The 27,977-nt window shown below is 49.0% G+C and overlaps 1 protein-coding gene across 7 annotated transcripts in view; it reads left to right on the forward strand.

The window, feature by feature from the left end:
• The window catches only part of SPTB (spectrin beta, erythrocytic), a 133,968-nt gene that overhangs the window by 48,321 nt on the left and 57,670 nt on the right, over window positions 1-27,977 (forward strand). For 6 of the 7 annotated variants that reach the window (XR_010746272.1, XR_010746271.1, XR_010746273.1 and 3 more), the window contains exon 2: window positions 14,627-14,825. Coding sequence is in view for 4 of the 7 variants with exons in the window: in XM_066343794.1 (XP_066199891.1) it covers window positions 14,678-14,825 (148 nt within the window). In the remaining 3 variants the exon portion in view is untranslated. Of the gene's footprint in view, window positions 1-13,186; window positions 13,243-14,626; window positions 14,826-27,977 lie in introns of all 7 variants that reach the window. The other variant, XM_066343792.1, reaches the window with a different exon arrangement.

A 27,977-nucleotide genomic window follows, 5' to 3' on the forward strand; every position in this document is an offset into this window, starting at 1 on the left:
GCATGGTATAGCACTCTTTATTTAAACCTTTAAAAATATTTTTTTTATTTATTTATTTATTTATTTATTTATTTATTTATTTTAGAGAGAGGAGAGAGAGAGAGGAGGGGAGGAGCAGGAATCATCACCTCATAGTTGCTTCTTGTACGTGCCTTGACTAGGCAAACCCGGGGTTTCAAACCGGCGACCTCAGCATTCTAGGTCGATGCTTTATCCACTGTGCCACCACAGGTCAAACCTATATAGATCTTTAATTTCTTTCATCAGTATTTTGTAGTTTTCAGCTGATAGCTCTTGTACATATTTTATTATATTTATACATAAGTATTTCATGGTTTCGGACGGTGCTGTTGTTCAATAAAAATTTATTGAATTAATAAATAAATAGAGCCAACCTACGTGTGAATGCTTGTCTTGGTTCTGTAGTCAACTACAGATGCTAGAATAGGGGTTGGCAAATTCCTCAAAGCCCTTGGGAATAGCCAGGCCAGCAGTGAGGCTAAGAGGTCTAAGTATAACTCTAGAAGGCAGGAAATACGGGTTTCATTCTGACATCCTTGTCACCACGTTCTTTAACCTTGGACAGCTCCTTCCCCCTGCCCAGGGTCAGTCCCAAGTTATGCATTGAATTAAGTGTACAGTTTTCAGGGACTCTCTAGGCACAGCTGGCTTTCCCTGTAGGTGGCGATAGACAGCTGCCTCCCTTCCTGATTTGAATGTGCTGAGTAGCCTGCCTGACCAACCATTTCTCACCCATTGGCCTGGTTTGACTCCTAAACTAACTCTTTTATATCCTTCCTGTGAGTAAGGTGTTATATTTCCACAAAGCCTTTATTACTACGTGTTCCCTGAAAGGGATACTCTGGTCCCTTGGAAAAATAGATACTCAATGTTTGTTCTACCCAATTATTATGTACTAATCGAGCACCTATCATATGCGAGGACTTCCAAGGTGAAAATGGCATCCTTCCCTTTAAGGGATTTATGGTGATAAGAAATTAGATGATTAAAGTCAGATTTATTTAAAGGAGGTTTTGCAGGGTAGGTCTGAATGAGCCCCTCTTGGATCATTCAACTGAATGGAGGAACCTAGCATCAAGGGAGGCTGGGAGAGCGAGGATGCTTGATGGAGGGGTGGAAGGGGAGTTACAGAAGGGGCAATAGAGTAGTGACAATAGACTCCACCCACTGCATGTTATTTTATTTTTGCTATGAGAGTGTGCATATTAAGTGGACCCACGAAACCTGATACTAAAAGATAGTGTATATTATTTTAAATAACAATACCTTAGGGCTACATGGTACTATGCATCATTTTCATATATCTTTATTTAATCTTTACAACAGCTATATATGGTAAGTGGTGGGTATATTAATTTTGGTACCCTAACTGCTCTAATAGAGAACTATAAGCCCTAGCCAGTTGGCTCAGTGGTAGAGCATTGGCCCAGTGTGTGGAAGTCCTGGGTTTGATTCCCAATCAGGGCACACAGGAAAAGTGAGACCATCTGCTTGTCCACCCTTCCCCCTTCTCTTTTGCTCCCCTCCTCTCTCCCCCCTCCCCACTCCCCACGCCTTCTCCCTCTCCCTCCTGCAGCCATGGCTCATTCAAGCAAGTTGGCCCTGGGTGCTGAGTATGGCACCATGGCCTTGCCTCAGGCACTAAAATAGCTTGGTTGCCGAGCAACAGAGCAACAGCCCCAGATGGGCAGAGCATCACCTGGTAGGGAGCTTGCCAGGTGGATCCCAGTTGGGGCACATGCAGGAGTCTGTCTCTCTGCCTCCCTGCCTCTCATTTATTAAAAAAAAATTTTTTTTAACTGTAAAATCAAAAACAATTTTTTTTGACAGAAAGAGGGTCAGAGAGAGGGACAGATAGGGATAGACAGGAAGGGAGAGAGATGAGAAGCATCAATTCTTCGTTGCTTAGTTGTTCATTGATTGCTTTCTTATATGTGCCTTGATGGGAGGCCGGAGGGGGTGGCTACAGCAGAGCTAGTGACCCCTTGTTTAAGCCAGCGACCTTGGGCTTCAAGCCTGTGACCATGGGGTCATGTCTACGATCCCATGCTCAAGCCAGCAGCAACCCCTCACTCAAGTCGTATGAGCCCATGCCCAAGCTGGTGACCTCGGGGTTTCAAACCTGGGTACTCTATATCCCAGTCCAATGCTCTATCCACTGCGCCATCACCTGGTCAGGCTAAAATCAAATTTTATTTCTTGATCACATCATAGATGAGTAAATGGGTATAGATTGAGAGAGAGAGAGACTTTGCTCCCCCACAGTTATCCAGGAAATCAGGTTTCTACCATAATCTAGATTCTAGGAAGGTAGGGGAAAGAAGAACACAATTACGGGGAATGTTTTTGTGGCTAAGACCTTGACGTGGTGCACATCATCTCTGCTCATTCAGTCACGCAGCCATACCTAAACTACAGTTCGGCAGGAAGACGCTTCCAGGCTATGCGTAGAAAGAGTAGAATTCAGACATTGGTATGCCCAAAGCAGTCTCTGCTTCAGAAGCACAAGGTGTTTCCCTCATTTTCATATGGGGAAACTGAGGTACAGAGGGATTAAGTGATTTATAGAAGAACACACACCTGCTAAGTACAGGAGTTAGGATCTCAATCCAGGTCTTCTGTTTTGATAGAGCAGGAATAATAATAGCAGCCATAATAACAGCAATAATATCTAACAGTTTGTGAGTATGGGTGTATATTAAATGGGTCAGTATTCATAAAGGGCTAAGTAAATTCCAGACTTGGCTACACAGTCCTGTGGCGAGCCAAGCGTTTTTCCTGAGGTCTGTGGGCAGCGGGGCGGCTGCATGAGCCAGCCTCAGTGCTTCCCCATCAGCTGAGCCCAGGGAGAAGGGGCTGAATAGATGCCAGTGGCTGAGGGGGCGCTCTCTCTGCAGCCTGGGAAGTGTGCATAGCAGAAACCAGCTATCCAGGCCTTTGCTACGAGCCGAAGCTGCCCCTTCCCACAGCGTCCTGCGTGTGTGCAGGACGGCCCGCTGCCTCAGGCTTGTGCCCTGGCCAGCCATGGGAAATCCTCTGGACAGCCCCTGTTCCCTCAGGAGTCCTGTGGGCCTGAGCAACTTTTTAAAGATTAATTTTAATCTAATTCTTTTAAAAGCTATAACATGAATGAATAACTAAATTGGCACCGTAACTTATATATTATTTATAGGTTCAAGTTTTAAAATAGCCCTTCTCTTGTGTGTGTCAGAGATGTATGGAGAGAAACCATTCTATGACTGACATTTCTGTGACACAAGAAATAAAATATGAAAAGGCTTCTGGGCTAAGTGGGGTAGGGCTTCCCCGTCGGGAAGGGTTCTGGGCGAGAGGCTGCTGCTGTCCTCAGTGTTGTGGGTGAGGAAAGGAAGGCGTGAGCTGAGTCTGAGCTGCTCTGAGTGGTTTCAAGATTTGTAGACATTTATAGGAGCTCAGACCCTGTGACCACTGCCCATTCCTTCTGCCATGACAGTCTAGCCAAAAAAAAAAAAAAAGAGAGAGAGAGAGAGAGATGGCAGGAATGGGTGGTTGAAGCGGCAGGGGCAACCGTGGCAATGTTAAGGCATTGATGCCCAGCCTGCATCCGTGGCATTACTGGAACCACGTTTCTAGCCCCCTGGTCACCTTGACCTTCAAATTCACCTCCAATAGTGTGTCCTCGGTGGGAGCCACTGCGATCGTCTTAAGGAGCTGTGCTGCCTTTCTCAGTTCTCATCCATTTGCTCAACATTTTGTAGCCTCATTTCATGTACCTGGCCTTGTGCTGAGTGATTAGGACCAAAAAATGGATTAGGACATCCCTGGCTTTAAGTAAGCTACAGTCAACTGGAAAAGACCAGAGAAATAGATGATTGTCCTACAATGTGGTTAAGCGCTTTGATGAAAATGAGCACTGAGTGTGATGGGAACCTAAAAGAAGCACCCCCACCACCCCTGGGGATGCTGGTGGAGATGCGGAGGCTTCTTGAAGGAGTAAAGGTTAAGATGAGTTTTGAAGGATAAGAAATTAATCTGAAAATGAGGGAGGGTTTTCTGGGTTTAAGGGACAGCATATGCAAAGAGCATGACCTGAGGGAGCCAGGGATCTGAATGGAGTTCTTTATGGCAGAGATGAAGGGTTAGATGGAATTGGTGTTCAGAGAGAGGATATATCATGAAGATCTTTGACTGATTTATTAAGCCTTTAAACTTTCTTCTGAGACAGAGAAGAGCTATTAAAGTACAGAAGTGATATTATCATATTTGTATTCTAAAATAATCTTCTGGCCACAGTATAGCGCATGGGTTGGGATGGTAGGCAAAAGAGCAAATACCGATACAAAGAAATCAACAGGAAACCACTCGACTTGAAATGATGGGGGCTAGAGTGAGGAAGAAGTGGAGACGGAGAATAGAGATTCGAGAGACATTGAGGGGGAGCTGAACTGATGAGATACCGGGAGAGAAGGAGAAGGGTAAGCATGACCCCAGGTTTTGGCTTGGGCCATTGGAATTTTAACGGACAGGGGACATGACAGGAAGGTCAGGGACAGGGATGGTGATAGATTCATTTGGGGTCATATTGAGTATGAGGGGCCTGTGGCTCTTCCAGATCGATGTTCAGAAGGCAGTTGGATGTGACAGATGGGAGTTGAGAAAGACTTGGAAGCGAGTATCATGAGATGGTAATTCACGTCATAGGAGGGAAGTAGATGGCCTAAGAAGAGTGTGTAGACAGGAAGACGTGGAGAGGGCCCTGGATGGAACTCTGGAGAACATCACCATTCAAGGGACAGACAGAGGAAAAGTAGCCCACAGGGCAGACCAAGGATAAAAGGCCAGAGTTAAGGGAGAACAAGGAGCATGTCCTGCAAGACAAAAGGAATGATTTCAGGAAATTTTGAAATGGCCAACAGGGCTTAATGCTTCTGAGAAGTCAAGACCTGAAAAGCATCTGTTGTTTTAAGCATCAATGAAAGGAAAGTGTCAGTATCTTTTGGAGAGAATCGTTTCTTAAAGTGATGGGGAAGCCAGAATTTGGTAAATTGAGGAGTGAGGTAGGTACGGGATGAGGAAGCTGTCGTGAATATACATAAACATACTGTGTCTGTTTTTACCTTAGCAACAGACGCCACCATACCTCTCAGTTTGTCATTTTCTAGGCAAGGCCCCTCTCCTGGTTGGTTGGTTGGTTGATTGATTTCCTTTTATTTCTATTTTCCTTTCTATTCCCTTCACTGCACTTAGCGGCAACTATTTTCATATTTTTAAGAGTTTTTATATGTTCTTATACTATATATTGTTTTATATGCATTTTTTTTCTTATTTTTGGATTTTTCCAAAGTAGGGGAGGCAGGCAGACAGATTCCCGCATGTGCCCGACCGGGATCCACCCGGCAAGCCCACTAGGGGGCGATGCTCTGCCCATCTGGGCAGTTGCTCCGTTGTGACTGGAGCCATTCTAGCTCCTGAGGCAAAAGCCATGGAGCCTTCCTCAGCACCCGGGCCAACTTTTGCTCCATTGGAGCCTTGGCTGTGGAAGGGGAAGAGAGAGATCGAGAGAAAGGAGGGGGGGGAGGGGTGGAGAAGCAGATGGGCACTTCTCCTGTGTGCCCTGACTGGGAATCAAACCTAGGACTTCCACACACCAGGCCGATGCTCTACCGCTGAGTCAACCACCAGGACCTATGCATATATTTTTAAATTATGTCAATGATGTGTTATAGATTATTCTGTTTCTTATTTTATCCAGTACTGTGTTTTTAAAACTTGTGTCCTCCATGTTTACATTCACCACATTCTGCTGTCTATCCCCCAGTGATGGACATACAGGTTATCTCTGCCTTCCTACCACCCCAGTCAGTGCTGCAGTGAACATCCTTGCATAAGTCTCCTTTTAGACCTGAGTGAGAATTTCTTTGGTCTCCAAGCACAGGAGCAGAGTTGCAGATAGGTAACCTGCCTTGAGAACTGGCAGACTGCCATCCAGAACTGCTGGGTCAGTCTACCCTCACACCGTGCACGTCACCTCACACTGTCCAGCTTGGCGACATTTGCCTGTGATATCTTCTTGTTTTAATCTGAATTTCTTGGGTAGCTGATGACCTTGAGTTTCTCCTCCTTTTTTTGTAAATTGCCTGTTCATATCTTTGGTAATCTTGTCAAGAAGTTTGGCTCTGAAAGGGAGGAGAGAAAGGATGGCAAGGAGGAGTTTTATTTAAGATGAGAAAGACTAGAGTCTGTGAAAATGAAGATGGAAGGAAGAAAAACTAAAAACTCATCTTCTTCCCAGGATTGAAGAATGGATAGAGGGAAGGATGGTGAGGAGCTGGCCTCACCCAGCAATAGCAGGGAGGGGCTAAGGTCTGGGCTGAGTGCACAGGTCATCCCCAACTTTCCCTGAGCCCGTCGTGACTCGCCCCTTCACTAGGACATTAGAGGCAGTACAGGACCCATGACACCGAATAGGAGGACAAAGGCAACCTCACTCAGATCCTAGGGAAATGTTATATATTGTGTTTCTAAGTGTTTGGAAATTATATTTGTTTAAAATTGCAAGGAAAGAGGAGAGGTGCCTAAATTTCAGTGTATGGGATATACAAATAAAATTATAGAGGCACATGATGCAACAGTGTAGGACACGTGGACCCTCCTGGTTGGAGCAGAGTTAGCATAAGAGAGAGTATGAGCTCAGCACAGAATGGTGTAGCAGGGGTCCCTAAACTTTTTACACAGGGGGCCAGTTCACTGTCCCTCAGACCATTGGAGGGCCGCCACATACAGTGCTCCTCTCACTGACCACCAATGAAAGAGGTGCCCCTTCCGGAAGTGCAGGTGGGGGGCCGGATAAATGACCTCAGGGAGCCGCATGCAGCCCGTGGGCCGTAGTTTGGGGACCCCTGGTGTTGGATTAGACTGTGTGCAACAAAGTTGCTGAACGCTTACTGAGCAGAAGTGTGTCATTATGAGAAGGGCTGTGCAGGATAGACCGAAGAGGCTGAGCATGAACAGAGATAGACCATTGTTACACAGGTCCAGGCGGGGAAAGGTAAGAGCCTGAAGTGAAGTGGAATCTTTAGAACATAAAAGGATGGCGAATGGAAGACACTTTATGGAGGCATAATAGCTGGCATTGGTGATGAGCAAATATTAAATAAGTGCTCACTACACATAAGTGGGGAAACTGAATGGGTAGTGCATGGATCAAGCTGTATGAGGGACAGGGGTTTAAAGAGAATCCAGAGTTTGAGCTTGGGTCTCTAGGAGGAGGAGAATATTATTGAGCTCCTATATGCTCCAAGCACAGTGCTAGGCACTGGAATACAAAACTGAGTAAGACAGACATGCCTGCTGTTTGCAAGGAACCTCTAATCAAGGCAGGGGGAGGCCCAGGGTTCCACCTGTGGGTGACCTTCCAGCAGGTGGACATCACCAGCAGTGCTGGGACCAAGCTGTATGTAAGTAAACTGACAGATGTATGAGTAATCGCAGTCATGATGAATGCTCTGAAGGGGTCAAGCAGGGTGCCCAGCCTGTGGATGACAGAGGACGTAGATAGGGTGCTCGGGAAGACGTCCACAAGGCAGTGATACCTCGGAGGAGATCTAAGGAATGAGAAGGAGCCAGGCATGCAAAGATGCTTCAGGAGGTGCCTGGGCTGAGGGCACGGCGTGCACAAGAGCCCGAGCTGGGGAAGAAATAGCAAGTTGGAAGAACTGAAAGGAGGCTCCCACGTTGCTTGCAGAGAGTGTAATGAGCTTGGAGAGGGAGGCAAAAGCCAGACCACGTTAGGCATGAGGGTCATGGTAAAGGTTGACTTTTACTCCATGATCCAGTGTACTTAGGGCATATGGCTGGGTTTTTTTTATAAAATTGATAAAATTTAAGTTTAAAAATAAATGAACATTTTTATTGTACAAAGTTTCAAACATATATCAAGAGTAGAGAGAATAGTATTATGAACCTCCCTATGTGTACAGGCATTCCCCCACTTGCTTCATCTGCTCCCCACTTTGCTGAAGCCTATTTAAGCAAATCCCAGGTGATGTCATACCCCATCCCCTACATTCATCAGCATCTCTAAAAAATATGTTCATTTTCTTACATAATCACAATGCCATTATCACACCTAACATATAATTCCTGGTTATCATTCAGTATTGAGTCTGTAATTCAGATTTACCTGATTGTCTCAAAAGTGTGTTTTGATAGTTACTTGATTCAAGGTCTAAACAGGGCACACAAGCATTTGGTTATTACATCTCCTGAGTCTCTCCTGATCGACAGCAGTCCCTACTCTTTGCCTCTTTTGTGTGGGCGTGCAGGTGTGTGTGTTTTAATGTCATTGACTTGTCAAGGAAATGCTGAACTCAGTTGTCTGCAGAATGTCCCACATTCTGGGTTTGTTTACTTTTTTCATGTTATCATTTAACTTGTCTCTTAATATCCTACAAGTCCTATAAATGGAAAGTTAGCTCTAAAGGCTTACTCAGATTGAGGTTCAACTTTTTTGGCAAGAATGTCATGGGTCATGATGTCCTTCAACTTGCATCATAACAGTAGACATACAGTGTTTAGTTGTCTTGTTCTTAGTGATGTTAAGATTCATCAGTGAATTTAAGTGTTGAAAATTTGATCCTGTTGTATAGCTCCCACCAACCCCTTATCTGATGATTTTATTTTTTGGTGATCTTTTCCAAATCACTAAAAATATCTCAACCTGTTCTTGACCACTTCCAATGTTGAGAGTTCACTGCCCCGCTATGCAGTTTCCATCAGAGAAGAGAGAGGTCACTGTGGGTATTCTGGAAAAAATCTTTATGGAAGATGAGAAATTGGGCATCAATTTTCAATTCAACTACCATAGAATGTTATTTATTTTGGGAGAGGAAGCCAGTGTCTATCTTAAAAGATGTGAGTGGGGAGAGATAAGAAGAGTTACTAGGTTGTAATAGCTTTCTGTGAATGTGAATGTTGAGCCCAAGAATCCCAATAGAGGATGATCTTGGAAAACTAAGTACATATATTAAGAGCATCATCTCTCCTGTTTCCTTTCATCATCCCTAGTGGACCGTTGCCTCTGTGTAGAATGTGAGGCACTGATAGATTCTCAGATCGGGGGCTAATGGAACAAGCCCTACATCAGAGCTGAACTGCACCTGTTCCCCAACCAAATCCCTGTAAGAGCTGTTGGGGCCATATCCCACCCCCACCTCCATTCCAGCAGCTGCAGCATAACTGGAGCCAGCTCTTAGTAAGAGATTTTTCCATGATGAGGGTGGACAAGTTGTGACATGTGTGCCTGAAGTCCCTGCCTGATGACAGAAACTAGAACAGGAGGGTCTGGGTAAGGCCTTTTCCAACAACAGTGGGCTAGAATGACCAGTTCATTGAAAATGCATGGGGATCCGTGATGGTGGCAGCCATGAGTAGGATCCTTGAGACCTTAAGAAACCCAAAGCATCCCCTGACAGTGATGGACTGGGAGCCAGGCAAGTCGGGATGGGAACTACAGAGGATGGATAAGCAGGGTGCTCGGGGAGGGGAAGTGGCTCAGTCCAGGCACTGTTGGTAATGTCCATCTTCCGGGAAGGTCACCCACAGGTGATATGCTTAGCTGTCATGCCATGGTCTTGTAACCCCCTTATTCTCCTAGGCCAGGAGCCATGGGCTCAGTCTTAGCCATTCTGAGACTGTGCTGTGATCTCTAGGTAGGGATGTCTGGTAGACTGATGGAGGTGCCAGGCTTGAGGCCGAGGAGGAGGTTAGGCTGGAGACAGATTTGGAGTACTCTGTACTGGGTGTCTCACTGGCTCTCCTGCTGGTTTTGTTTGTTTGTTTATTGTCTCATGCAGTTTTACTGAGTGTTTATGTATTTGACTAAGGTGCCTGTGAATATGCTTTATAAGTACATTGGCAGAAAAGTTACCGGGGAAACTTCAGGGTTTAAGCTTCTGACCTGGGTTGCCATAGTACCAAAATATTTTTTTCATTTTTAATTAATTATTTATTTTTTACAGAGACAGAGAGTGAGTCAGAGAGAGGGATAGACAGGGACAGACAGACAGGAACGAATGAGAAGCATCAACCATTAGTTTTCATTGAGCGTTGCAACACTTTAGTTGTTCATTGATTGCTTTCTCATATGTGCCTTGACCGCGGGCTTTCAGCAGACCGAGTAACCCCTTGCTGGAGCCAGCGACCTTGAGTTCAAGCTGGTGGGCTTTTCCTCAAACCAGATGAGCCCTCACTCAAGCTGACGATCTTGGGTCTTGAACCCGGGTCCTCTGCATCCCAGTCCAATGCTCTATCCACTGCGCCACTGCCTGGTCAGGCCCAAAATATTTTTTAAAAGTAGGTTTGGGGACATACAGCAGGTGAGGGGGGAATCCTTACAAGTAGAGAGAAAATAAAGGTTGAGTGAGTCTCAATTCTCTCTTTGAGGAAGGTGATGTCCACGCTATTGCAACAGCCTTCCCCTGTGACCCTAAGGCAGAGAGGTATCCCCCTACTTCCCCCCATTTCCCACCCCTGAAGTAGGTGGGGCTTTGCTGCTTCTCACGTTTGTGTGGCCCAGAGAAGAGGAGGGGGGGTGGGAAGGAGAAGGAGAGAGAAGCACATCTACCCTCTTCTGCTCGCATGGGGAGAGCCGAGGTGAGTTCTAGCGCCCTGCGGGTGGCGAGCAGCTGCCACTGCAGCCGCTTCTTGGGGTCCAACCGCCCAGGGATTAACTGTGCATAGCACAGGAGGTTGAGATTCCGAGGCCTAACACCTGATCTCAGAAGCGGATGGGTTCCTGGGCACACGTGGGAAGGGCGGAATTGTGGATTTCATCAGTGATATTGTGAAATCTACTTACCAAGCAGGTGCTCCTCCTGTGAGCCAGTGCCCCGTGCACTCAGATGAGCTTTTCAGTACTGAGCTGTGGGCAAGTCTTCTAGGGACCCATCCTGCTCAAAATACAACGTGTAGGGGTCAGGGATTGGCAGTGCTCACGGTGAGGACGAGCCTGTGGACTCTGCACTTAGAGACAGGACTGCCCAGCTGCCAGACAGGCAGGTAGATGGCCAGGAAAGGTGGGTTTTCCTGAGCACAGAGTCACAAAGGCCAGAGAAGCCCCACCTACAGTCTGACCAGGGCCTGGCAGATTTATGAGAAGGACGTATTGGGAGCTTGAGGCTGACCGGGGGAGTGATTAGACAAGGAACTACTTCTGCACTTCACCAGCTGAGCTATCTGGCCAGGGCTCAGGAACTACTTCTGATGCTTTTTTTTCCCTGGCTTTCATGGCAGGGGAGTGAGGTACGGGGTAGAGTCTCCTGTTAGCCATGTACTTGCTGCTCTCCAGATTCATGGGGGGCCACTTGGATGCACAGATGACTTACAGCCTTTAAAACATGACCCGACCACCTTGTCTCCAAGTCCCCCTTAGGTATCAACTTAAATGTCTTTCCCATGACTCCCCATTTGGGTAGGAATCCCTCCCATGAGCCCCTGACAGATGATACTCTTTTCAGTCCTGACGGGTTCTTTATCGCCAGACCTTCAAAGGGACATTATGACAGTAATGGAAATAGACGTGGGTGACGCTGGGAAAGGACTGGGTTAAATTTGGTTTTAGGCATCAAGGGTTTTTATTTTGTTTGTTTATTTTGTTTTCCTGGAATAACCATCTAGATTTTTTTTTTTCTTTCTTCTCTTCTGCCTCTTGCACCTAAATTCTCCAAGCTTCTCCCCTTCCCACTGCACACACTGCCCCTACCCTCTCGGCTCTGAGGGAATGCCATCTGGGCAGGCCGCTGGGGTGGGCACCGCTGGGGGCAGAGGATCTTCTGAATCTTCTTTCCTTGGTGTTTGTCTTCAGGGACCTGACCCTTCTAAAAAAAAAATAAATAAATAAAAAAAAGAAACCCTCAAGACTTGTGCATTCAGACACACACACGTGTTTTCTCCCATTCGGAGCGGTTGCCTGGCTGCCGCCGGCCCCGAGCCGCAGTCGCGGGAGGCAGGGCGGTTTTAAGCAGGATGAATTGCTGTCTAGTGGCTGCTCTTCTGCACCCGGGGCCATCAATCTTGTCTGAATGCTGGGCTGCTGGGCTGCCTGCTCAGGCTCATCTTTCTGGGGCAGACTTATTTATGGAGCCACGGCAAAGGTAACCTCACTCCCCCAGCCCCGTGGCCTGGGCCTCTCGCAGCCACTCTTAAAAATAGCCCAAGACAAGGAGAGCCAGGGTCCGGTTACCTCCTGCACGCAGGATCTCATCTCACCTCGCCTCCGGCGTCTGACAGCTCAGCCCCCCTGGGCGCTGGGTCCCTTGGCCTGTCAGTCCCCCTGCTGTTCAGGGCCAGCTGTAGCTCCCCTTCGGCGAAGCGGGGAAAACCGTGTGGAGTCGGGAGTCCTTCCCAGCTACCGTAGGCAGGCCAGTGGGGTGAAAATGTCAGCCCTGGAAGTAGTGTGTCCATCTGCTGAAGATGACAAATTGCCCAAAGGGACAAGGATGTTCTTGGGTACAGGTCTGGCATCGTGGGGCATGTTGTGTTTGGGGTAATGACTGGCTTTTCCACCTTACAGCTTCCCTTCCCTGAGTAGCAAATACCTTTGCCAAGTCCTAGAAGCTGGGGCATGCCCTTGGTCCCCAGGTACTGTGTTCTTTTCCCATTTGCTTCCCCCAAATCAGCCTGGTCGAGGCAGATAAACTGGCTACAGCTTGGCCTGTGGTCCCAGCCACAGTAATTTCCTAGATGACCTTGGGGAGGCCTCATCCTATAGCAGGCTCAGTTTTCTCCATAACTGTGCAATTAGGGTAGATAATTCTGGCTCCTGCCTTACCTCAAAGGGATGTGGTGGAATTGATTAATCAGACTGGGAAAAAAGAGTCTGACGTGATTCTGGCTGAAAAATACGCACTCTAGTACTGCAGCTACGCTCGGATTGGTGAGCTGCCTCGTTTCCTCAAGAGTGTGTCTGCTTGGGGGGTGAGTGTGTGTGTTGGAGGGAGTGTCCACGTATGTGATGGGAGTGCATGCGTATGGGCATGGTGTGTGTGTGCACATGCTCGTGGAGGGAGTGGTCTACCTGACAGCTCACTGGTTGTGGGCAATCATCTGTCTGCTCACAGCCCCCCACCCCACCCCTTTTTTGGTCTCTTGGCCCTGAAGGCTCTGGGCTCCCTGTGCTTTCTTACAGACTGGATCTTGGAGTCCCTTAAGCTCCCTGTGGAGATGACTGAATGGCAGGTACAGGTGAGGAAATGAAGGCGGAAAGAAAGTTAGTCGTTGTCCAAGGGCCTGTGCGGGATCTAGCCGGGTGACTGTAGCTCCCTGCCACCCCACCCCCCCGGACCCAGACCCCACCCTCCGCTTCCACGGCACAGTTTCTCATTTTGCCATGTTCTTTCTCACTCGCAGAACTAGACTCCTGCTCTTCCTTCCCTTGGTTGGGACTCGTCCCTTCCCATATATCCCTTCACAGGATGCCTCCAAGTTTCCTTTAGGGATCAGCTTAGACTTCCCTGCCCCTGACACAGTCCTACTGTGCCCCTCCACCTTTCCCACTCCTTCCCAGTGGTGCACATCACACTTCTGTGATTGCTTGTTTAATCATCTGTCTTGCTGCCTAAGTATAAGCGCTGTGAGGACAGGCCCCTTTCTCTCTTACTCATAATTGTCCGGTACAGTGCCTGCCACCTCACTGAGGCTTGGGACATATTTGAATTAATCACGAATGAATGAATGAACAAACTTGATAAATGACAGGTGACTGAGGACCCCGTGCTCCTGATGACCATGTTAATTGCAGAGCTGACCACACACAGCTCCATGGTCTGTGGGATCCCCTCACCGCCACCACCTCGCTGTCATGCTGATGGCTTTGATGGGACATTGGGACATCAGGCTTGTCTACGCTCCTTGGTCTGTCCTGGGATTCAACAGGAGACCTTGTCTGAGCACCTACCTGGTCGCACTTCAGAGAAGGAAAATCTAAGAGCTCAGCTTTCTGAATATTTGCAGCTGGGAAGGAACTCACAGGGCTCCTGGGCAGCCCCTGGGAGGAGTCAGCTTACCAGCACAGCTGCCGGGGCTGGTGACACCAATGGCATCCTGGAGTTCACATTCATCTCTCTTCCCACTGATTCACGTTTGAGTCAGATTCAGCCAACTTCCAGCTTCTCCCTCTCCTCTTCTTCTCTCCACCCCCCTCCCCAGGTCTGGTCCTGTCCTTAGTCTACAGGGAGGGGTGGGGCTGCTCCTCCCAGCTGGTCCCACCAGCCTCAGGCTCCGGGAGAGCCGCCCCGCTCGGGGCTTGCAGCAGTGGCAGCAGGTTTTGGAGGAAGCGGGCTTGCTGCGACCGACGTCTCCACCTGCTGGCCGTCCTGACCCTTGCTGCATCAGCTCTCTGTCCCCGCCGCCACTGTCGCTGTTACTGTTGCTGCTGCTGCTGCTGCTGCTGCAATATTTTATATCCAAGGAGCCAGAGACCCCGGGCAGGGAGCATGGCCAGGCAGATGGCACTGTGTGCCGCTCCCACAGGGATCTATTCCCGTTGGCTGCTTCATATAAGTTTCCCCTGAGAAAAAGTCCAAGGGGGTGGGCGCTAACCCTCTGACTGTGTTGCTGTCCCCCCCAGGGACCCTTCCATGAAGACTGAGGCAGGCGTAGCTGCTGAGAGCCTGCTGACATGACATCAGCCACGGAGTTTGAAAACGTGGGCAACCAAGCACCATACAGCCGGATCAATGCCCGCTGGGATGCCCCGGACGATGAGCTGGATAATGACAACAGCTCAGCCAGGCTCTTTGAGAGGTCCCGGATCAAGGCCTTGGCAGGTACCGTTTGGGGCCATGGGGGTTTGGGGAGCTGTTCTCACAGTCCCGGAGTTCGCTGCCCTCCTTGCCCGTGGTGAATCCCCTGTGTGCATTAGCGTGAGCCCTGGCAGGGCGGCGATGGAGACGGGCCACGAAGCTCAGAGAGGCTGGGCCCCCCTTGGGAGGGAGCACAGGCTCAGGCAGCCTCTGCTCCCACATGTCCTCCACTTCCTCCTGGGCGGGAGGCGGTGCCAGGCCGGTCGTGCCCTCTGCCTCTGTCCTGCGTGACCTGTGGCCAAAGTCAGAAGTAAGAGGGAGTCTGGACAAAGAAGTGTCTGAGGGGATGGACCGCCCGGCAGAGGTGTGTGGGGCCTTCGTGTGCGCCTCCCTCTCCTGCCTGATCTCGGAGAGAGGAATTACCGTCATCCTCTGTGGTCCCAAAAGGAAAGAATGATTTGATAGAAAATTGAGAACAGATAACGTCCTCCCCACACTGCCTCAGAAAGGAGGATTTTCTGGACTAAACCTCTTATCCTTAAACTGGAATTAGATTTTTACTTAGCAGGTTTATAATAGATTTCTGTGTGTGTGTGTGTGTGTGAGAGAGAGAGAGAGAGAGAGAGAGAGAGATGGGGGGGGAGAGAGGAGAGAGAGAGAATATCTTAAACCTTCAGTAGAAATGGCTTCTCCTCCCCCTGCTGGCTGAGATCTGATTCTTGGAATTTTCCCCCCACCAACCCCTGTGACCACTGCCTTCCTGGAGCCTGACCCAGGGGAGCTACATCACGACCCTAAGTCCTTGGCCAATAAACACAGTTTGAGTTAGATGGGGTGGTGTAGGGTGTTTATAGGACTAGAGGTGGATTGCTTCACCAGCTCTGCCAGTGACTGACCCAAATCAGACTTGTTTCCCCCACCATTACTTGTTCCCATCTTCTGTCTTGTAAAAAGGGCACAGGCTTTCCGACAAGCACTTTCGGGAGTGAATCTCCTGTCTCCCCCATTGCTCGTGGCTTTATCTGAATGTCATCAGAGTACTCTCCCAAATTCCCTCCCTCCACTCAGCTCCCACAGCCTGTGGTCTCCAGCCGACCTTGAGGCATAGTAGGGCCCTAGGCCCCTCTGAGACCATGATGACCTGTCACCCCAGGAGTGTCTGGGCACCCCATCCCCATAAAAGGAATGGGGTAGTGTCTCATTCCCTTGTCACGGTGGGGAATCCACTCAGGTGTCAGCGATCACCCTTTGTGTCCTTGTTCTTGGCAGGAAACCCCTTTCTTTTACCTTCATGGCCTCCTCACCATCCCCTACCTCACATAATCCTTCCTTGGTTTTTCTTGGGGACATATAAAGCACCAACCCTTTGCTTTTGCTTATGTAATTTTAATCTCTTTAAATGCTTATTTTATTGGTTTTAGAGAGAGGTAGGGAAAGAGAGAGAGAGAGACAGACAGACAGACAGGAACATCAATCTGTTCTTGTATGTACTTTGACCAGGGATTGAACCAGCAATCTCTGCGCTTGGGGACGATGCTCTAACCAACCGAGCTATCCGGCCAGGGCAATTTTAACCTTTTAAAATAGCCAGACTATGACCCCTTGCTTTGCCAGTCTCGTTGTACCTTCTTTCTATCCAGCTGGATTGGCTGCAGAGACCCTGTGGTGTGGCTGGAGGCAGAAGGTGTCGTATTCGGTATGGTTTGCCCAAGGACAGTGAGAGGCATGGGGCTGTCATTCGTGCAGGGATCGTTTGATCTGTTTAACAGTTACCCTGTTTTGTTGTAGTTTTTTTTTTTTTTTTTTCAGAAACAAAGGTAAATTTCATTTTAACAACTATCTATTGAAATCCTACTATGTGTGAAGCTAAATCCCTGGCCAGACATGAAAGTAGAGGGGGAATCCCAGGGATGGAGTCTACATAATATCTGTCTCTAAGGAGTTTATGATCTATTAGGGAAAATGAACGGTGTCCATAATTAATTAGCACGAGTAGAAGTAGAGAAGAACTGTAGAAAGGCATGTAATTAAATAGCCATGAGATAGCAAAGGAAGAGATGAGGGGGAAATGAAGGACTTGTGTGTTGAGGAGTGGCCTTGGGCGGGGGATGGGAGGGTGCCCGTGACTCTGGGCGGGGGATGGGAGGGTGCCCGTGACTCTGGGCGGGGGATGCGAGGGTGCCCGTGACTCTGGGCGGGGGAGGGGGGGGAGGGGGCACGTGACTCTGGGCGGGGGATGGGAAGGTGCCCGTGACTCTGACAGGCAGCTGGGCTGAGCGCGCCCCCTCGGCCTGTGTGTGCAGCCAGGCCTGATGCGCGGCCTGGGAGACGAGTGCGAGTGGGCTGGTCGGGTTTCTCAGGAGGGAGCCTCCGCCAGCCTTGCCGGGTCCTCACTGAGAGCGTGCATCTTATCTCCCGAGGGACCCGAATGCCCCACAGAGGAAAGCAGAACCCCAGAGTACAGAGTCGCGTGGGCCTTGATGTTTCAGCACATCTGGCTAAGAAGTCAACTTGGAAGTTTGGGATCCATTCAGGATTTTTAAAAACAAGTTAAAACCTAAGCAGTGTACTGACTCTCCTCTCCTCAGAGTCCACTCTAAGTGACCTGCAGGAGAAGCTGAAGCTTTGAGAAAGTCCAGAGTAGAGTGGCCGGCTGGAGCCGCTCCAGTGGGTGGGCAGAGCAGAGCAGAGCAGAGAACGGAAGTGTCCGTCTCCCCGGTTTTAATTTGAAAATTTTTTTCTTCAGTACCATCTTGGGAGCTGCCTGGGCCGTCTGGGCAGGGGCCAGTCTTTCCACAGAGGCTTAGGAAGCAGCCACTACCTCTGGTTGCCATCGTTCCGGCCTGCTCCCTGGCCACACCCCCTCTGCTACGAGGATTCCGACAGGAAAGACATTTGGTTCTGAGTTTCTGGTGATCTGCGTTGTTGAAGACAGTAGCCTGGGCTTTTCTTTCTGAGATTGAAGGTCCTGGGGTGAGGAAGAAAATGTCTCAAGACCCAGATTCCAGTCCTGGTTCCACCTCTCCTGCTACTGCGACAGAGGATGGCCAGGGCAGTTTCTAGTTTACAAAACTGCAGGAGTCCTTTCCCAAGGTTGTGACTATCAAGTCAGGTACAGTTTATGAAAGCTTTTTATTAGTAATAAAATAGTAGATGAATGTTTGTATTTATAGGGAATCTTCTTAGTAAGAGTATCCTTCTGTCTCTTTTCTAACAACTTCAGACATTCCAGATCATCAGCTCGTTCCTTGGCCCAGTGGCCTTGGCCTGTTCCAGAGTCAGTTTCTTTTTTCTTAACCCTTAATCCTCTTTTTTCTTAGAAAGCCTGAGGTGGGAAAGAGAACCAGGGACCCAGGAAATTAGGCTGTTTGTGTTTGGAGCTCTTGGCTTGGTCTCTGGAGACCCAAGGCCCCTGGGCCCCATGCTGTGAAGAGCCCCCCCCCCCCCCTTAAGGCCCAGCTGTCTGCCCAAGAAACCAGAGGATGAGCCCTGATAAACGCTCTTCCTGGTCTGGCGGCTTCTCTGAGTCCTTCTCTACTGAGTGACCCATAGTCAGAAGACTTGCATTTGGTTAACTGGACTCCATCTTCTCTGTCTCTTTAGTCAACTTTCTCTCAGCTCCAAAGGAAGTACCCCCTGTTTTGCCTTTTTAATCGTTCCCAACTCTCCCTTCCGGGGCCAAAATTAACAAGCCACCTGGTTAGTCTGTGTGGAAACCACCACATTGGTATACAATGACCTGACCTCTCTCCAGAATGAATTAGTCTGGATTTGGAACTTCGGATCAGCCTGACTAAAGTGGAAGAGGTAGGGGTGGGGGGGCTCTGCAGAAGGCTCCTGGAAGGAGAGGGATTTGACCTTGGCAGTGCCAACGGGGGCCAGCAGCAGTGTTTGCCTAGCAGGTCCCTGGGTAAACGTTAGCTCTCAGTGTCGGTCTGCAAAGCTGGCGGCGCTCTTTGAGGCTCTGTGATGAGCAGCGGTGAAGCTTCTTCCCGAACAGGGAGCTGTCCTCCGCTTTGAGGGCCCTGGCACCTTCCCAGGCGGGCCCCTTTTTGGACCTGCTTGGAGAGATGAGAGGAAGGGGAGCAGCTGAAAGGCCACGTTCTCATTCCTCCAGAGGTTCCGGCCTTGGTGTTTCAGTAGGAAAGCTCTCAGTGTCTTCTAGAGTCACCCTCATTGTCATTCACACCCCCTTCCTGTCCTTTCCCTTTTAGTACTGGAAGCCTTTCCCTTAAACATCTGTGGCATCTGGAGGGGGATGGAGCCCTGCAGGCTGCAGGGGAGCTCGCCTCCCTCCCCTCCCTCCCCTCCCTCCCCTCCCTCCCCTCCCTCCCCTCCGTCCCCTCCTTCCCCTCCTTCCCCTTCCTCCCTCCCTCCTACTCCTCCTTCCTCACACAGGCACACAGCTTGGCATCCCGCTCCTTGGTGCTCAGAGGCCTCTGGAGGGTTGCAGTGCGGGGCCTCCGGGAAGGCCTATGAGAAGGAGAGGGCTGAACATGCCCTTCTCCTCTTCTCTGGCCTGTCGAACAATTACTGAGGGGTAGACTACCCAGGGCTGCTTCTTTCCAACCAAGTGCACAGAATTGTGTGGCCCACTCGGAACTGGAATCCAAGGGGTGTTTCAAACTGGAGAGGTACTTCCTTCCTGCCTTCTCTCCTTGTAGCCTTCTTACTAGAAATGAGAGGAGGCCGAGCAGTGAGGTGGGTTGAGGACAGTTCAGAGAATGCAGAAGGGCAGCCGGTGCCCTGCAGGCTGCATCCTGTGCTCTGTCTGAAGCACGTAGTTGCTGCCACTTGGAACCTTGAACACCTTCCAGGCCCATGGTGCCCAGGCCCTGAGGTCAAACTCTGTGATCAACAGGCATTCCGGCAAAGCCTGAGGACGGTGGTCTTCAGATTTTGCTCACCCACCTCGGCCCCCCAAGATCTCCCCAGAGAGGGAGGTTAGGCTCCTTCCTGACTCTGGTGGCAACAGATGGTGCTCAGCCTCTCGCTGAACCCTTTCCCCAGCTACCTGCCCAGGAGGATGCGGAGCCTCGGTACCCGGGTGCCTGAGAAGGGCTTTGTGTCAGGGGGTGAGGGGCCTCGGTACCCCGGGTGCCCGAGAAGGGCTGTGTGTCAGGGGGTGAGGAGCCTCGGTACCCCGGGTGCCCGAGAAGGGCTGTGTGTCAGGGGGTGAGGGGCCTCGGTACCCCGGGTGCCCGAGAAGGGCTGTGTGTCGGTGGGTGAGGGGCCTCGGTTGCCCGAGAAGGGCTGTGTGTCAGGGGGTGAGGAGCCTCGGTACCCGGGTGCCCGAGAAGGGCTGTGTGTCAGGGGGTGAGGGGCCTCGGTACCCCGGGTGCCCGAGAAGGGCTGTGTGTCAGGGGGTGAGGGGCCTCGGTACCCCGGGTGCCCGAGAAGGGCTGTGTGTCAGGGGGTGAGGGGCCTCGGTACCCCGGGTGCCCGAGAAGGGCTGTGTGTCAGGGGGTGAGGGGCCTCGGGTGCCCGAGAAGGGCTGTGTGTCAGGGGGTGAGGAGCCTCGGTACCCCGGGTGCCCGAGAAGGGCTGTGTGTCAGGGGGTGAGGGGCCTCGGTACCCCGGGTGCCCGAGAAGGGCTGTGTGTCAGGGGGTGAGGGGCCTCGGTACCCCGGGTGCCCGAGAAGGGCTGTGTGTCAGGGGGTGAGGAGCCTCGGTACCCCGGGTGCCCGAGAAGGGCTGTGTGTCGGGGTGAGGGGCCTCGGTTGCCCGAGAAGGGCTGTGTGTCAGGGGGTGAGGGGCCTCGGTACCCCGGGTGCCCGAGAAGGGCTGTGTGTCAGGGGGTGAGGAGCCTCGGTACCCCGGGTGCCCGAGAAGGGCTGTGTGTCGGGGGGTGAGGAGCCTCGGTACCCCGGGTGCCCGAGAAGGGCTGTGTGTCGGGGGGTGAGGAGCCTCGGTACCCCGGGTGCCCGAGAAGGGCTGTGTGTCAGGGGGTGAGGAGCCTCGGTACCCCGGGTGCCCGAGAAGGGCTGTGTGTCAGGGGGTGAGGAGCCTTGGTACCCCAGGTGCCCGAGAAGGGCTGTGTGTCGGGGTGAGGGGCCTCGGTACCCCGGGTGCCCGAGAAGGGCTGTGTGTCGGGGGGTGAGGAGCCTCGGTACCCCGGGTGCCCGAGAAGGGCTGTGTGTCAGGGGGTGAGGAGCCTCGGTACCCCGGGTGCCCGAGAAGGGCTGTGTGTCAGGGGGTGAGGAGCCTCGGTACCCCAGGTGCCCGAGAAGGGCTGTGTGTCAGGGGGTGAGGGGTTTCTCTTAGGGGGCAGGGCTTTACCGCGCAGGATGCAGTGGGGATCAGCAGCTTCTTGGCAGCCTGTGAAGCCGACAAATTCAGACGCAGCTGCTGGAGACCAAGGCACCAGGTGTTTGTGGTCCTTCTGTCTCTCGTAGGCTCCTCACGAGAACAAAGATAATGTCATTAATGAGCGGTTTTTAAAATGTTTGCTTCTCAGGTTTCAAAATGTGAAATGGAATTTTATTTAGAGACTATATATTGGGAAAATATACTGTTCACGGAATATCTATAACCATGAATCACCAGTTTTATGTACTGTCAGAAGGAAAGAAAACATTAGCTCAGCAGCTTTCTCTTGGAGGTCAGCCATTGAGAGTTTCCCCCACTCCTACCCCTACCCCCACCCCCACCTCCAGACAGGCCACTGTGCAGATCAACCTGCCAGTTACCTGTGTGGATAATAAACCTGCAGGAGAGGGCAGTGTGCCACCTGCACTGTGCGGTCCCGCCCAAGACATGACACCTCCTCCCATTGTCTTCTCTGCCCCTTTGATCGAAGCTGCTCTTCCTCCTTGAGAACACTTTGCCCCATAAAAGCCACTCCCTTTCTCTGGATTACTGCTATTTAGCATCGTGAGGATGCGTGATCAAATATTAACATGCTGAGGTTAATAATGAGACTCTGCTCCCTCCCCGTGCGGTGCCGTCTGAGTGAACCATGTTAATAACCTCCTCCATCTTTGGGACGGTCCTGTGGGGCATCGGCTCCGTTCCCAGGGCCAGGCTCTGGCCCAGGCCTTGACTGTGCTCACGGTTCCTGGGAGCGGCCAGTGCCCACTCCCCTCACCCGCTGCGGTGGCCACTGCTGCATGCTGCTTGGTGGAAGAGGTGGTATTTTCAGAACATCTGTAACAATTGTTCATACTCCTTTTTAATCATGTCACTAAGAGAGAATGACAGGGAGGCTTGGTAGCAGCCCGGTCAGCATTTTGCTTCCAAAACCCTTTGGTGTTCAGACTCTGGAAACTAGACCAACCAGGGAATCTCATTTTACGGTCTAGTGAGAGAAAAGTAGATCAAAGAATCACACATGTGTTTATCTACATACAGACTTGTGTGCATCGTGACAAGTTATGATAAATGCTATGAAGTTTTACTGAGAACTGGAAGAGTTTATAGCATAACTTATAGCGTATAACTCACCCGAGGATGAATAGAGGCTTGCGTGAGCACGAGGGGATGGTGGGTGGAGACAGGAGGGCAGGCAGGAGCCATCTCACAGGGACCCTTAGAGGCCATGGCTACCTTCATGGTCCTCCTAGAAAACTCAGGAGTGGCTGAGGCATTTAATGAGGCGATTTATTTGCAAAGGAATGGCAGGGTTGCACGTTCAAAGGGTGGGAGCCATCAGCGGGGAGGGCTGTAGGCTCTCAGGACCAGAGCCGTGGTGTTCAGGAGAGTGCAGAGGGAGAGATGGCCCCCACCCCACCGAACTGCTTTTCGCAGGGAGTTGACATACTTACATTAGGGTTTTTAAAGATCACTCTCTGACCTCAGTGGGGAGAACAGGTTGTGGGGAGGAGGTGGTACTGTCCAGGAAGGGGAAGGTGGCCATAGGTGGGAGAGAGAGAGTGTCCACCCCAGCAAAATCTTTCTCCTGTCCTGCTGCTGCCGCCACAGGCTTTCCCCGGGTCAGCGACCTTGGCCAAGTCACTGTTCTGCTGCTCGGGGCCTCCGTCTCCTCGCCCAGAAAGCGAGGGGCTGGCGCCAGATGAGGCTCCAGGCCTGCCCAGCTCTGGCAGCCTGAGAAGAGGGCACGTGAAGAGCAGCGCTGACCACAAGTCTCTACCCTGAACTGAGCAGCTCTGCTTCCTGGCTGGGGGAGGGAATGGATCCTACTTAGAAAATCAGTGGGTTCTCCAGAAATTCTGTTTACTAAAGGCTAGGTTGAGGCTGAGTCCTGGGGCATCTTGACTCTTATGCGCCCGCAATCTCAGCGACTGGGATGTCTCCATGCGGCCATCACCTGCGTGTGCGAGAACAGTGCTTGCTGTTTGCACAGCTGCCTGTTCTAGGAGTTTTTCCTCCAGCTCTCGCTGACCTCCAGCCACTCTGAAGGAGGCAGGGCATACCTATTCCCATGCCCCTTTATGCACAGGGAGGTCACTCAGCAGGAAGTGGCAGAACAGGACTGAAATCTCAGGGTTTTAAAACAATCAGTGCTCTTTGGGCTACAGCCCCTGGGCCCTCCTGAATGTCCCTCCAACCTGCATTCTGTCTCCTCGACACCACACTTGAGATGCTCCTTCCCATTTTTACTTCCACCTCCAGCTTCCTGAGCCTCTTTGATCAAAACCCTGAACTCGTTTTTATTTTTTCTTACAGCCTTACCTGCCAGGGCCACCTGACCCAGACATCAGTGTGGGTGGGAGGAGGTGGAAGAGGGTAGAGGGGGTAGACGGTGATGGGAGGAGACTTGACGTGGGGAGGTGACCACACAGTGCAACATAATGATGTATTATAGAAATGGACATCTGAAACGTATATAATTTTATTAACCAATGTTGCCCAATACTTTTTAAAAAAGTAAATAAAAAAAAAACTCAAAAGATGTAAAAGGACAAATAATGTTTTACTCCCAACTTGGTCCCCCGACACCCAGTTCTTTTCCTATAACTAATGTATTATATTATGTATCCTTAGAGGAATGTTACATTATTGTCTTTTTTTTTTTTTACTTGCTATAAAGGGCTCCTCAGGTTGTGACAGTCTTGACATATGACATTTCGAGTTTATGATGCTCACTCCCATAAAAACTTTAAAAAATTGAGACATGAGTGTTTTGGCTTACGCCTTTAGCATCGTTCTTATGGACTACATGGGTGAGCTAGTTTGGTTGCACGCGGCAGAAGAATACACAGTAACAACGTGGCATATGAGTGAGGGAGTTGGTGCTTACCCCAGTACACTTACCTACGCCATTTGGACCGTTAAAAGCGCAAGTGTTCTGTTTGTGTTAGGCTAGGGTCTGTTTCGATTTACACCAAAATTTGGGTTACGTCACTATCGTAGGAACAGAACTATGTCATAACCTGGGGACCCCTGTACATTGCTCTATACTGTGCTTTTCCCCACCCAATATATCTTGTAGATTGTTTTATATAAGTACATAAATAGCCTCTTCGTTCTTTTTATAGCTACATAGTATTCCATTGTATGGACATATAATTTTAATTTAACCAGTCCCCTCTTGATGGACATTTCGGTTATTTTCAATCTTTTGCTATTTCAAAAAATGCAACGAATAACCTTGTTACATAGATTATTCCCCAAATGTATAAATTTATCTGTGTGATAAATTCCTAGAAGTAGAATTACTGGTTTCAAAGGTATGTGCATGTGTAATTCTGATCTGTCTTGCCAAATTGTCTTTCTGTGCCCTCTCCAGCAACATATGAATACTTTTTGACCTCTGCATGCTTGCAAAAGGTATTTTATTGGACCTTTTGATCTTTGCCCATCTGATAAGTGAAACATAGTATCTTGGTATACTTTCATTGTATTCTTTTGACTTTTAGTATGAAAATTTTCAAACATACAAAAAAATAGAGATAAAAGAATAATGAATCATCACTTAGATTTAACAACTGATATTTTGCCATATTTGTCCATTTGGGGGGGGTTTGAAGTATTTTCTTTTTTTTTTTTTTTTTTTAGCAGGAGAGAGAGAGACAAAGACAGAGAGACAGATAGGGACAGAATGGAAGAGAAATGAAAAGTATCAACTCATAGTTGCAGCACTTTAGTTTTTCATTGATTGCTTTCTCATATGTGCCTTGACTGGGGGGGGGGGTCCACCCCAGCCAGGGACCCCTTGCTCAAGCCAGCAGCCTTGGGCTCAAGCTAGTGACCTTGGGCTCAAGCCAGTGACCTTTGAGCTCAAACCAGAGACCATGGGGCCATGTCTATGATATCACGCTCAAGCCCATGACACTGCGCTCAAGTTGGTTGAAATATACTGCTCACAAAAATTAGCAGATATTTCAAAATATGAAGCAATAAAAAAAAGAAGCATTTATTTTTTAAAAAAACAATTTTCTGAAGTGAGAAGCGGGGAAGCAAAGTGACAGACTCCCACATGGGCCCAACCAGGATCCCCCCAGAAAACCCACTAGGGGGTGATGCTCGGCCCATCTGGGACATTGCTCCATTGTCACCGGAGCCATTCAAGCGCCTGAGGTGGAGGCCATGAGCCATTCTCAGCGCCTGGGCCAACTTTGCTCCAATGGAGCCTTGGCTACTGGAGGGGAAGAGAGAGATAGAGAAAAAGGAGAGGGGGAAGTGTGGAAAAGCAGATGGTTGCTTCTCCTGCGTGCCCTGACCGGCAATTGAATCCGGGACTTCCACATACCTGGCTGACGCTCTACCACTGAGCCAACCAGCCAGCGCCTGATTTTTTTTATTAAACAACAACATTAGAAAAGCAAATGACAAGTCAAAGAAAGTTGTTTGATTATGCAAATGAGATGCAAAACCAACTTTTATTTCATTGGTGAAAATGCACTATACAAAAGGCTCAAAGTAATGGAGTATCTGCATGTTCCCTGATCCCCTAATTTTTGTGAGCAGTGTAGTTTTAAAATAAATTGAAGATTATCATGACATTTTACCTCTAATACTTTAGTAAGTTATCTCTGAAAAACAAGAACATTTCCCAGTTAATCATGATACCATTATTATATGTAATAAAATTAACAATAAATATAATCAAATGCCCACTTCATATTTAAATATTTCCTAGTTGTCTCAAAATGTCTTTTATGATTAGTTTGTTCAAACTATTATAATTAAGGACCATGTATTCGATTTTGTGTGTGTGTGTGTGTGTGTTTTAATTTGTACTTCTATGAATAGCTCGGACCACTTTTCACATATGCAAGAGGCTTTTATGGTTTCTTTTCTAACTCTTTGTTCACATTCCTATGTTTATGTTGCTGTTGGATTATGAATCTTTTTCCTTTTTAATTTGTGGATGTTCTTTACATACTAGGTAATTAGCCTTTTGTGATATCCTTTCTCTTTTGCTTGGATTTGCTTATGGTATTTAATCCCACACAGGAGTGTCTTTAACATAGTGGAACTCTGAGTCTTTCAGTTTATGATTTTTGGATTTTGTGTCATATTCTCTACAGTACAAACATTATTTTAAAAAATCAAGTTTGGTATTTTCTTCTTTTTTAGATTTTATTTATTCATTTTTAGAGAGAGAGAGAGAAAGAGAGAGGGGGAAAGGGGGAAGAGCAGGAAGCATCAACTCCCGTATGTGTCTTGACCAGGCAAGCCCAGGGTTTTGAACCAGCGACCTCAGTCAGCATTTCCAGGTCGACACTTTATCCACTGCGCCACCACAGGTCAGGCAAGTTTGGTATTTCTGTAGTTTCATTTTTTACATTTGAATTTTTGATCCAAATGAAGTTTATCCTGGAGTATTAAATACAAATTTAAATTAATTTGTCCTGGATGGCCACCTAGTTTTGCCAACACCCTTTGCCCAGTGGTCCCACTTTCCCCTTCAGATCTGAAGTGCCTCCTTTATCAGATGTCAACTGCATATATGTGCTCGGGAGTGTTTCTTTTCCACTGACGTGTCTATCTATTCATACGCTAGTACCACATAGTTTTATTATTACTTCTTTATACTCTGATTTAATATTTGAGAGAAGAACACTTGGGAAGGTAGGTCACCTTTTATTACTTTTCTTTTTGAATTTTTGCAGCTATTTTAATTTGTTTTTCCAATAAACTTTCTAATCGTTCCTTTAGTTGGCCTAAATTTAAGTTATATAGTTTGAATATATTTAAAATAATACTAAATGTGTAGATTAAATTAGGGTAAACTTACATCATGATGATAATGAGATTTCTTGTTGCAGAACTGGGTGTGCCTTTCCATTCATTCAAATCTTTTAGATGCCTCAGGATCCTTTTAAGGTTTTCTTTATCTAGACTTTGCACACTTCTTTTTACATTTAAGCTGAAGCACTGTCTTTGTGTTGCCATTGTGAGCCCTACGAATGAGCAGTTCAGAAAATAATCCTGCCCCACCTCCAGTGGTTTCTTTTGCCTCTAGAAGTAAATCTAAACTCCCTAGCCTTTCATTCAGGACTTTCCACACGTGGTTTAAAACCGATTTGCCACCACCTGTTTTTTTCTAAACTGTTGCTACTCAGTTGTCCCCTCCAATAAGCTCTGTCCTTCCTGCCTCCGTGTGTGGGCATTTCTCCTCCCTGCCCCTCCCCCTCGGTCTGTCCCAGGAGGCTCTTCGTGAGCTCCCCCAACCCCAACCATCCAATGAGAAATGACCTCACTCCTCTTTGACCCTGACCATTTCTTGTATGTGCCATTTATCTGGTCACTGATCCAGTATTACCTGGTGACAGCTTTTGTATTATTAAAATGAACCGCCCTTTTATCTCTTGTGTGGTTGCAAAATTAACTATTTATGGGTTTGTGTCTTGTTTCCTCAACTAGCCTGTGAAGCTCTTGGGGAGCGTGAGCCTGCAGCGTGCTCCCCGCTGCGCTGGGGTATTTGGGCTGGGCCTGCGCGGTGAGAGGAACAGTGGTGGTGCTAATAATGATGGTTGACCTTACAGCAAGCTTTCTGGAGGCCGGGCACTGTTCTAGGCACTTACCATGTATGAGCTCACACTTTAGTGGCTGAGGATTTGGGAGTTGTGGCATGGTGGGCTTATTTGACCTCACACTAAGCCTTTGGGGGGGTATAAAGGAAAAAAATCACCCTGTCACGGTATCCAGACAGCAGTTCTAGCTGGCTGGCCAGAGAGGGAGGTGAGTTCTCTAGGGGAAGCCTTGACATGTAGGGGGGAATGAGAACGGCCACGCCTGGGAAGGAAAGGGAGAGAAACAGACAGGAAT

Source organism: Saccopteryx leptura, chromosome 6 (genome assembly GCF_036850995.1).
Source record: "Saccopteryx leptura isolate mSacLep1 chromosome 6, mSacLep1_pri_phased_curated, whole genome shotgun sequence".
In the NCBI taxonomy this organism is placed as follows: Eukaryota; Metazoa; Chordata; class Mammalia; order Chiroptera; family Emballonuridae; genus Saccopteryx; species Saccopteryx leptura.